Source organism: Gobius niger (assembly GCF_951799975.1).
Source record: "Gobius niger genome assembly, chromosome: 22".
NCBI classification, from domain to species: domain Eukaryota; kingdom Metazoa; phylum Chordata; class Actinopteri; order Gobiiformes; family Gobiidae; genus Gobius; species Gobius niger.
Window position 1 is genome coordinate 3,589,635 of NC_136873.1, and position 12,083 is coordinate 3,601,717.

Below are 12,083 nucleotides of genomic sequence, written 5' to 3' on the forward strand. Positions count from 1 at the left end.
AAGTGTCAGAACGACTCGCAAGATAACCTCTTAACTCCCGCCTGAACCAAGAGGATCTTTTTCCTCACGTCATCAGATTTTTTTTTCCATCATTTTTTTGTTGGGTAATCAACTCATTTTTGTAACTTTTTTGTCATTTTTTTTGTCATTTTTTGTCACATTTTTGTCATTTTTTCGTCAATTTTTGTCATTTTTTTGTCACATTTTTTGTCTTTTTCGTCAATTTCTTGTGACATTTTTGCCACTTTTTCATAAATTTTTCGTCACTTTTTTGTCAATGTTTTCTCACTTTTTGTCACATTTTTTGTCTTTTTTTTGGTCATTTTTGGTCATTTTTTTGTCATTTTTTCGTAGATTTTTCATCAAATTTTGTTATTTTTTTTCCCACATTTTTGTAATTTTTTTGTCAAATTTTTATCACATTTTTGTCACATTTTTTGTCTTTTTTGTAATTGTTTTTATCAAATTTTTGTCATTTTTTGTCACATTATTTTGTCATTTTTTCGTCAATTTTTTGTCAATTTCTTGTGACATTTTTGCCTCTTTTTCCTAAATTTTACATCACTTTTTTGTCAAGCCAAACTGGAGAAAATGTGCTCGGTTCAGGTGGGAGTAAAGGGGTTAACACAGGGGATTCATATCCACCATGATGCTTCTCTTCATTTGTGTGGGACCCTGCTGATCGTGAATGTAAAAGACAGGGGAGAGGAAGGACAGCTCCACGTTTATTGTCCAGCTGCAGACACTCTAATACACCTTATGTGTGATTTTGGTGGCTCTGTGATGAACAGAAGTGAAATAAATGACGATCAAAAATGTGTGAAGAGTCAGGATCTGGACATTTCATATATATTATTGTGTTTCTTTTCTTTTTTTTTTACTCTGAGGGGGCGTGGTGTTGCATAGCGAAAAGCTGTACACGACGTACAGATCGAAACAGGTGAGATTTGAACGTTTCCCTGAGTTTTTAAGGCGAGACACTGCAGGTGAATAGGGAAAAAATTTATATATTTACAGATATCAATTTGAAACTGTTGCTGTCGATCACTGGCATAAATGTGAGAAAAAAATACATTGCAAGTTTTCTGTCATTTTATCTTTTCATATAAGAACAAGGTGTTTTATGCCTAAAAATGCCCCAAATTTCCCATCTTTTCAGCGACGAAATCTGAATAATGGATAGAGCTACATTCAAATTTATTGTTTCATTTTATTGATGAATGAGTTACCAAGACTTTTTCACAGGGGATTTAGGATTTCTTGGTTTTTTTTTAAATAAGCTGTTTTTTAGTGGAAACATTTGTAAAAATGTAATTTTCGCCTTATTTTTTGACATTCAAAACTCAATAAATGGGGCTTAGGGATTAAATAGTAAAAAATCCCTCTGAAAAAATCTTCCAAATATTGTTCATTTTTTCGTCAATTTTTGTCATTTTTTGTCACATTATTTTGCCACTTTTTCATACATTTTTCGTCATTTTTTTGTCATTGTTTTGTCATTTTTTGTCACATTTTTGTCACATTTTTGTCATTTTTTCGTAAATTTTTTATCTAATTTTTGTCATTTTTTTGTCACATTTTTGTCACATTTTTGTCATTTTTTCGTCAATTTTTGTCTTTTTTGTAATTGTTTTTATCAATTTTTTTGTCACTTTTTGTCACATTATTTTGTCATTTTTTGTCAATTTCTTGTGACATTTTTGCCACTTTTTCCTAAATTTTTCGTCACTTTTTTGTCAATGTTTTCTCACTTTTTGTCACATTTTTGTCATTTTTTCGTAAATTTTTCATCAAATTTTTGTTATTTCTTTGTCACATTTTTGTCATTTTTTTGTCACAAGTCCAAGGCTGGAAAGTCTTTAGGTCCGACTGACGTGGACATAGTGTCGCCACAATGACAGAAAAATGTGTTTTGAGAAAAAGGCCCTTGAAATTGAATCCTCCCATATAAGTCTATGGGGGAACATTGAATCAGCGCAATATTTAAACATGTTATTGTGAAAATTAGGTATATTTTCTGAACCATGAAAGGATATGTAGTTAAAACTGGAGAACCCATTTCCAAGCCATGAAAGTTGGAGGCAGTGGACCATGCACTGCTAGCTGCTGCCCCAACTCATTCCTAGCTCTCACGACACCTCTCGCCCATCCCAGTTCTCCAGGGAGTTGACCCTGCGTACCTTGGACGGGCCGCTGGTGGTGAAGCTGACGTCTCCCTGGATCCAGATCCCTCGAGACTTCTCCGCCTGAGTCCAGATCTTCTCCTGGACCCGCCCACGCTGCAGGTACACACTGAGGGCCTGCTCCGTCTGGTTAAAGCCTGATCACCAACAGCACAGGACTCACAAAAGCAACATTCACAAATATACTTCTGAGATGCTAGTATGAGTTAGCAGTTCAGATTTCAGCTCAGTGAGGAGAATACACGGTGAATAGTCCAAAAAATTTTCACAGGAATCTAGCTCACACAATTCTTTTCAAGGGACTATACAGAGTTTAAACATGTTCAAATTAAGTATTTTCCTCCCTCTACATGTTCCAGCCATGTCCTCATATGTAGAATGAGCTCAGACCTGTTCACCACAACTGCCTCTAAAATCCTGCACTGTCACTCAAAAGGTTGTTACTTCGGGTCAGAAGTGCCGTCATGCACGAGCTTAATATAGAAGCTGCAGCTACGAGCAAGACCTGAGGTGGCAGTAGTGAGTATAAAAATGACCAACTTGCATCTAGCCCCTTTCAGTGGAAATTCTGCTCAAAACATCTGCCTGTCTTGTTGTGCTGTTTTAGGACTTCTAAGACAAGACTTACTTTAACTTAATTGAATGAAATAACATAGGCATCGGAAAATTGCTGGAAAACCACTGATTTGTGACACTCTGACGTTTTTTACGTCATAGTGTCAAACAGGAAGAGCACAACTTCTGTAATGTAATGCCTTACAGCCTGATTTTAATTTATAAAACCGCTTAAAAAAAAGAAAGAAAAAAAGGCAAACGCACCCCTGAGCGTCTGAACAGACGTCATGTTTGCACTGAAGGATGTGAACATGGAGCTCTTTCTAACCTGCTCTGGACACACCTGTTCTTTATTCTTACCTAACAATAATGTCACGGAGAAAAGTGCGTTTGGCTACGAGAGGTGCACGACTTTTTTCAACCTTCCTAAAGAAGAGGACACTCGCTACAATTTGGAATGGCGACTTTCACCAAAATAGTGTTTTTCTGTGACTGTTAGCTTGTGTGTTAGCGTGTGTGTTAGCTTGTGTGTTAGCTTGTGTGTTAGCGTGTGTGTTAGCGTGTGTGTTAGCTTGTGTGTTAGCGTGTGTGTTAGCTTGTGTGTTAGCTTGTGTGTTAGCTTGTGTGTTAGCGTGTGTGTTAGCGTGTGTGTTAGCTTGTGTGTTAGCTTGAAATCATTAAAGTAGTAGTATCGAAAAAAGAAAACAGTACCCAGCCCTATTGTCCAGTAGAAGTAAAAACCCGCACTTGTAATAATTGCTTGACAGTATGTTTGCATGTCCACTCACTGTATGAACACATCCATCATCAATCTATCTAAGTTTGAGATGAGTTCGCACCAGAAAATCGCAATTTGAAGTTTGAGTGACCCTGTTTCTTTGTACAATCAGGTATAGCTCCTTTAAGTAAGAAAGAGTCTCCTGCACTACATGAAGTGTATGGCACAGTGTGGTACCTCTGAGGGAGAAGAAGAACCTCAGACAGAACTTGGTGTTGCCGGGCAGACTAGGACCCACCAGGCGGCTCACGTACTCAGAGCGAGGGCCCAGCCGAGAGTGCGCCAAAAGGAACGAGCCTGTGCACAACAAAACAGGTCCAGCAGCCGATAAACCTCAGCATCTTCACCAGGTCTTTTGTTCTTGGGTTGATCTTCACATTTCAGACACAGCAGGTTCATCTCGGGGACACAGAACCCGCCTTCTTCCTGATCTGTGTGATGGCTGGACATTTCCATCATTGTTTGGACCAACCTGAACCTTCAAGTGCCTCGAAGTTGCACCCAAGGATGAACCAGACTTGTTCAAAGCTTCCAAGGACACGACATCATCATCTTTCCCAAATTGTTCAACCCCTTAACTCCCACCTGAACCGAGCACATTTTCTCCAGTTTGGCTTTACCCCAGTCCAAAAGCTTCTGGAAAAAAGCTGTGAAAATAGCAACAAAACTGAGACGAAAACAATGATGGAAATGTGAGAAAAAATGTGAGAAAACATTGATGAAAAAGTGACGAAAAATGGATGAAAAAGTGGCAAAAATGTCACAAGAAATGGACAAAAAATGGACAAAAAAATACAAAAATCTGATAACAATTTGACCAAAAAATCACAAAAATGTGATAAAAATTTGACCAAAAAATGATAAAAATGTGATAAAAATTTGACCAAAAAATGATAAAAAATGTGATAAAAAATGACAAAAATGTGATACAAATTTGACCAAAAAATGATAAAAATGTGATAAAAATTTGACCAAAAAATGATAAAAATTTGATAAAAATTTGACCAAAAAATGACAAAAATGTGATAAAAAATGACAAAAAATTGATAAAAAATTGATAAAAAATGACAAAAAATTGATAAAAATTTGACCAAAAAATGCCCAAAAAATGACAAAAAATGTGATAAAAATTTGACCCCAAAATGACAAAAATGTGATATAAATTTGACCAAAAATGTGATAAAAAATGACAAAAATTTGACCAAAAAATGATAAAAATTTGATAAAAAATGGACAAAAAAATTTCAAAAATTTGACAAAATTTGACAAAAAAACGTACAAAAATTTGACAAAAAAATGTGAGAAAAAATGACAAAAAACGTACAAAAATGAGTTGAACACCCAACAAAAAAATGATGGAAAAAAAATCTAATAACGTGAGGAAAAAGATCCTCTCGGTTCAGGTTAAGAGGTTAAAGGTATAGTAATCTCTCTGTAAACTTCTGACTTTGTAAAAAAAAAAAAAAAAAAAAAAATTCTAAAAAATTCTCTCTCACATTCTTCTGGAATTTAGCAAATTGAAATAATTGTTTAAATCCTACTTGACCTTAAAAAAAAAAAGTTCATTCTGGTGTCATGCCAGACCTACATACATATAAATCCAGTTAAATATTGCACTTTTTTGGCCATTATTACTATATGTCACGTTATAAACCCGAGCTGCATTTATTCTCTATTTTGGCACTACTTTAGCTCCATATAGTTGCTCATTTTTTACACTAATGACACTCCATGCATTTGTCACCATAACGTAAACACAGACCAAGATGGCGGATGACACATTTGGTACCATATGGAATGCAGTAAAAGTAAAACATTAGGTCACCTGCTCCAGTGGTGTGGTCTCCGCTCCTGAAGATGTTGGGCCTGACAGAGACTCTCCTCCAGGGGGCGCCGGGGCCCTGGGTGAACTCGCACAGCCCCTCATCGAAGTCACAGCTGCCCACGGTCGGGTCGAAGGTCGGCTCTCGATGGAAACACAGCAAAATCACATTCCTGACAACTCATCAAAGCCACTATCATTCTTTTTCTTTGCTCAAATTCATTTTTTTAATGTAATTCTCACATTTGCGATGACTTCTCTACTTTTGTACACACAGTACTTAGAGGGATGTATTGTGCAAAAAGATATTAACCATGTTTCAAAGTTTTCTCATCAAAAACAGACCCGTTTTTCGAGGGATTTTCTTTTTTCTTCTTTATTTTGTTTTGAGCCAGCTAATTTCTGAGTAAAAAAAAAACTGTACACATTGAAATATCGCCTCGTTTTCTGTGAGTCTGTCGGAGTAGTGCTTAATTTGATCCCCCGTTTGGAGGAACACATTCGCCCAGCTTTCAGTTTTTCAGAGCAAAGGATCGGGGAACGATATTGGAGGATCCAGGATCAAAGATTTGAGATGTGTGAATGTGAGAGTGTTCTGGTTTTCGGCCTGTTCCCCGAATTCCATCCATATATCCAAAAGGGTTCCTGAAAGTACTCAATTACAAATGTAGCACCGTGTAGGATCTACTAAAGTGGAGATGTTGTTGCCAGAGTGGAATGAAAACTTCATTTGGAGAAAACAACCCTTAAGTCAAGTAAGACTGCACATGCGCCCGGTGTATATTTCTCCTGTCTTTAGCTGCTGTTGTTTCCCACAAAGGAAATGACCATATTTGGATTACAGTGTCATCAAAGTGGCTTTTCGTGCTACATGTGGATATCAGGTCAGTATTTGTATTTTTTAAAGACAACCGAGCGCCCTGCTTAAAGCGGCAGAAGGTCATGAAATAAACATAGTAAAGAGATTGTTGGATGTATTTAAGGGGGCCCTCACCGGTGTCGGCGCTGCAGAACTCCGGGGAGAAGGAGATGTCGTCCACAGCCACGCGACCTCCTCTCGGACTGTTGAAGGCCACCTCGAACACCACCTGCAGACACCCAGCAGACACCCAGCAGGCTCGGTCAACACGGCCACCCACACGACCCACCACACACTTCAGGAGATACAACAAAGACATGGATCCAGTTGGATGTAATCGAAATTCCACACAGGTCCTCTTAGATTTTCAAATGTTTCGGTTTGTTGTGTGGAAATTTCATATGTTATTTTCATATCATTGCTGTCCATTGCACCGTTTCTTGGTTCTTCAGTGGTGTTTGAACATTTTTAGACTCTTAAAGGAATGGTTCTACTCGTCAAAAAAAATCCAGATGGACCAATAAGTTCATGTAATGTTATTTCATGTCCCTTTGTTTGTGGTAAAAGGATTAATAAATGCTGGGTTAGTGTTGTGATGGAAAGACCCAGTTTAGACCGGTATACATGCCTTTCAGTCATGTGACATTGGTTGTTACGGCGGCCATTTTGAATACCGAAATAGAATTAAGCAGTACTACAACATGCGACAATAACTCTACTCTAGGGTATAAAAGAAAGACAACTGACTGACGGGCATTTTTATGTTCTCGTAATCATTGCTCATGAAGATAACGGTAAAAACACGGCCCCAGAGAGCGCACGTTTATGTGAAGAAACCAGGGAGTCAGTGTTTAAGACGCTAGCATGCTACCGGTTAGCATTTAGCTTCAACAGCTCAGCTCTGAACCACAAACATCTGGCCTTGGATAAAATATGTGGCCGAGGTCAGAGCTGTGACTGTAGTATTTTTGTCATGTTGAAGCCATTGACAGTTGGATGACAGTTGCTAACTGGTAGCATGCTAACGTCTTGAGCAGCTTAAACACTGACTCGGACTGAGACTCTGTTGACATGACAAACTGTAAAAAATCACAAAGGTTTCTGCTTTTCTTTTGATGTGTTCATTTAGTCTTCAGAGTGGAGCAGATCTTGAGTAAATCCTGCTGTAGCTCCACAAGCCACATGTGCTGCTTAAATCCAAGTTTTTGTCCATTTTTTTGTCACCTTTTCGTCAAATTATTCGCATTTTTTTTGGTCAAATTTTTATCACTTTTTCGTCCATTTTTTCTCAATTTTTCGTCAAATTTTTCTCACTTTTTTGTCAAGTTTTTGTCCATTTTTGTCAATTTTTTGTCACTTTTTTCGTCAAATTATTCACATTTTTTGTCAAATTCTTATCACTTTTTTGTCCATTTTTTTGTCACTTTTTCGTCCATTTTTCGTCCATTTTTTCTCACTTTTTTGTCAAGTTTTTGTCAATTTTTTGTCCATTTTTTGTTACTTTTTTGTTACTTTTTTGTCCATTTTTTCTCAATTTTTTGTCAAAATTTTCTCAATTCTTTGTCCATTTTTTGTCCATTTTTTGTCACTTTTTCGTCAAATTATTCGCATTTTTTTGTCAAATTCTTATCGCTTTTTTGTCAATTTTTTGTCCATTTTTTGTCGATTTTTTCTCAATTTTTCGTCAAATTTTTCTCACTTTTTTGTCAAGTTTTTGTCCATTTTTTAATCGATTTTTTGTCAATTTTTTGTCACTTTTTCGTCAAATTATTTGCATTTTTTGTCAAATTTTTCTCACTTTTTGTCCATTTTTTGTCCATTTTTGTCCATTTTTTGTCACTTTTTCGTCCATTTTTTTCCCTCAATTTTTCGTCAAATTTTTCTCACTTTTTTGTCAAGTTTTTGTCCATTTTTTGTACATAAACGTGCATCTCTGGGGCCGTGTTTTTACTGTTGTCTTCATGAGCAATGCTTACGAGTTCATAAAAATGTCCATCAGTCGTCTTTCATTTTCATCCTGAGTAGAGATATTGTGCAGTACTGCATAATGCTACTTCGGTATTCAAAATGGCGGCCGGAACTTTGCGTGATGTCACTGGAAACGCATGTATATTAAACCAGTCTAAAAAAGACAAGATTAGGCGACATCATAGAGTATTTCCTCTTAGTATTTGTACTATCTACTCAAATGGAGCTCTGTCTGTTATTACATGTTAGTAAGTAAGTAAGTAGGTGCTTTATTAACTTAGCAGTGAATCTGTTTTATTCTCCAGTGAACATCCATTAGCCGGAACAATAGCAGGGACAGAAGGCATGTGTGGCTCAGCTTTGAGTCTTGCCCGAATACCTCCTCATTTGTCCCCTCCCCCCTTTGGAAGTACATAATGTGATAAGATATAAGACCGATGGGGTTAGAGTGATGGTCTCATATCTTATTACAGTATCTCAGTATCAGTATCTGCAGAATGTTAGGGGTGTACTTCCTTTCTCGAGATACTGTACATTTATCAACAGCTAGAACTATATACACTCAAACTTGGCTGTAAATACTGTTTAAGTAGCGCTAGCCCGCAGTTAGCTTTGCCCGTTAGCCTGTTTCTTCTTCTTCTTGATTCTATTAGTGTGTATTGGTGACTCCGATCCGGTGGCAGTCAAGTTGCAATTGGGGTTTTCTGGCAAGAGACACCAGGGGGAGATGAAAGACCCCGTTAACACTTGTATTACCCCCACAGGGACTACGGAAAGGATTTGTTAAGCTCTTAACTCCCGCCTGAAACGAGCATTTTCTCCAGTTCAGCTTTACCCAAATCCTGTAGGCCAGTGTAACACTTCATTTGAAAGCTGAGACTTACAAAACTAAATTGATCTTTTTCCTCACGTCAGATTTTTTTTCATCACTTTTTTTGTTGGGCAGTCGTCTCATTTTCGTCAAATTATTCAATTTTTTTTTGTCAATTTCGTATCACTTTTTCGTCCATTTTTTCTCAATTTTTCGTCAAAATTTTCTCACTTTTTTGTCAAGTTTTTGTCCATTTTTGTCACTTTTTTGTCACTTTTTTGTCACTTTTTTTGTCACTTTTTTGTCAAATTCTTATCACTTTTTTGTCCATTTTTTGTCACTTTCGTCCATTTTTTCTCAATTTTTCGTCAAATTTTTCTCACTTTTTTGTCAAGTTTTTGTCCATTTTTTTCAATTTTTTGTCACTTTTTTGTCACTTTTTCGTCAAATTATTCGCATTTTTTTGTCAAATTCTCATCAATTTTTTGTCCATTTTTTCCTCAATTTTTCGCCAAAATTTTCTCACTTTTTTGTCAAGTTTTTGTCAATTTTTTGTTTCTTTTTCGGCAAATTATTCTCACTTTTTTGTCAAGTTTTTGTCCATTTTTGTCCATTTTTTTGTCTATTTTTTGTCAAGTTTTTGTCACCTTTTCGTCAAATTATTCACATTTTTTTGTCAAATTCTCATCACTTTTTTGTCCATTTTTTCCTCAATTTTTCGTCAAAATTTTCTCACTTTTTTGTCAAGTTTTTGTCCATTTTTGTACATTTTTTGTACATTTTTTGTCACTTTTTCGTCAAATTATTTGCATTTTTTTTGTCAAATTCTGATCACTTTTTTGTCCATTTTTTCCTCAATTTTTCGTCAAAATTTTCTCACTTTTGTCAATCTTTTGTCCATTACTGTCTGACATGAAACCAGAATGAAAATGATTTCTATTTGTCAAATTCGAGAAGAATGAGAGATAGAATTTTCTAGCTTTTATTCATGTGTGACGTCTCTTGTGGAACATTTTGCTGATTCTACAAAAAAAAGGTGTGACAACCAGCCCCAGTCTCCCCCACAATGTCTCGAAGGTCATGTTACCAAAATGGCCCTACTTTCTTCACTCTTTTCCTTTCCGTCCCTGCCCGTCACCCACCTGCACAGAGTAGGGTGCTTTGAGGTCCACCTGTACGGACTCCCACGCCGCGGGCCCCTGAGGCCCCTGGCTCTCTGGCTGGGCCCTCCACAGCTCCTGGTACTGCCCCAGCCCGTCCCGCGTGTACACGGCGAACCGGTTCCCGCGGCCCTCGCTGCGCTGGTACTGGAAGCTGAGGCAACCCGACATGGGGGCGCTGGTCATGGGGGACAGCAGCTTGGCCACCTCCTGGAAGGTGAGGGCGTGGAGGGAGTCCACGTACATGAAGTGTCCTGGGACAGAGGCACAAAAGGTCAGTGGCTGCATTTGATGACGGAGTAGAGAGTAATAGAGCCGTCAAAAAAGTACAACAAATAGTCCTCGAAGCTTAAATGAAGGTAGGTTCAAATTTGTTTTGGCCCCTGACCAACACTGTTTACATGTTTTGCTCACGCTCCAAATGAGCTTGACACCCCTGCTTTAAAGCCAAACCGTGGAACATTTCACCTGATAAATAGAACAACAAAAGAATTTATGTTATTAGTTTCTATTGTTGAAAATACAAAAAAACACTTGAGGCAAAGGGTTCTCCAGGGTTATCCTAAAGGCTCCCAAACCGGACGCCCTCCGGCCCCTGGCTGCGCCTAGACATTCTGTCCATAAAGATAATGAACAGAGCCGGTGACAAAGGGCAGCCCTGAGGAGACCAACACGCACCGGGAACAGGTCTGACTTACTGTCGGCAATGAACCAAGCTCCTGCTGCTCATACAGGGAACGGACAGCCCTTAGCAGAGGCCCCGGACCCCATACTCCATATTAATACATAATTGACCTTTCAGTGACCCAGCAGACTCTTGGGTGGTTATAGCGCCTTTCCTTTCCATCCCAATGGCCTGTAGGATGCTCCAGGATAAAAATTGTTTATTGGGTTTTCACTGCTGATTGAAACATAGTCATGGTTACATGATTTACATTCCATTCCTAAAAAAGGCACTGCTAAAAAAAACTATTGATGAAGCCTCATAGGAGCCACCAGGATGGAAAGTAAAGGCTAAGCTAACCACCCATACAACCGCTGGGTCACTGAAAGGTCTAATATACACACATATTTTATTTTTTGTAATTGTACAGAGCCCATAAAAAGTTAATGGGCGACTGAGAGTCCTGGGTCACTGACGGGCACGACCCAGGACCACTACCATTTCTTTCTTTCTTTCTTTCTTTCTTTCTTTCTTTCTTTCTTTCTTTCTTTCTTTCTTTCTTTCTTTCTTTCTTTCTTTCTTTCTTTCTTTCTTTCTTTCGCACCGTCACAATTTTCATCCAGTGAACATTGACGAGATGAAAAAATGTAAAAAACGGTTTCACTTTGTACAAAATCTATCATTTACATTTTTTTGGCAGCGAAGCCACAAACTGGACGAAGCATTTTGCAATTTTTCGCCAAAAAAAAATGGCTCCCGTTCGCACATATGAAGCCAGATTTAGATCATTTTGATTTCAGTTGTTAAAGTCACAGACCTAAACACTCTCATTTGGCAAAATTCAAATTGGGCGTGATAGCGCCCCCTATAGGAATTATATGATGAGTACAAATGTTTGTTTCACAAAAATTAAAATAATTTGGCACAAAATTTTATTTGGCCATTCCGATCAGAAAAGTCATTCACACCCATGCCATATTTTTCACGGTTTTGCCGTAGCGATGACCAGAATGTCCCATTTTATTCTGAATGTTGAACTCCCTACCTACTACCTAATACACGATAATACATTTCAGAAACTCGTACCTATGTCACGAAAAACAGCTTTTTTTCATTACATAGGTACGCCAAAGGATCCACGTTAAAACCAATGTAATTCGAAGCAGGGCCTTCGGCAATATCAGAAAACTCTGAGATCTCACAAAGGTTTCCATACACCATTTTCCCACAAAAACTGGCTTATAATGAAGTGTTTTCCTTTCTTTTGCTGTCTTGATAAGACG

The 12,083-nt window shown here is 37.8% G+C and overlaps 1 protein-coding gene across 1 annotated transcript in view; it reads right to left on the reverse strand.

The window, feature by feature from the left end:
- The window catches only part of LOC306981636 (MAM domain-containing protein 2-like), a 56,813-nt gene that overhangs the window by 10,510 nt on the left and 34,220 nt on the right, over positions 1-12,083 (reverse strand). The window contains exons 6-10 of the mRNA XM_079581263.1: positions 10,119-10,390; positions 6,333-6,426; positions 5,342-5,482; positions 3,694-3,813; positions 2,181-2,320 (exon numbers count right to left, since the gene is read on the reverse strand). Of these exons, the coding sequence (XP_079437389.1) occupies positions 2,181-2,320; positions 3,694-3,813; positions 5,342-5,482; positions 6,333-6,426; positions 10,119-10,390 (767 nt within the window). The remainder of the gene's footprint in view (positions 1-2,180; positions 2,321-3,693; positions 3,814-5,341; positions 5,483-6,332; positions 6,427-10,118; positions 10,391-12,083) is intronic.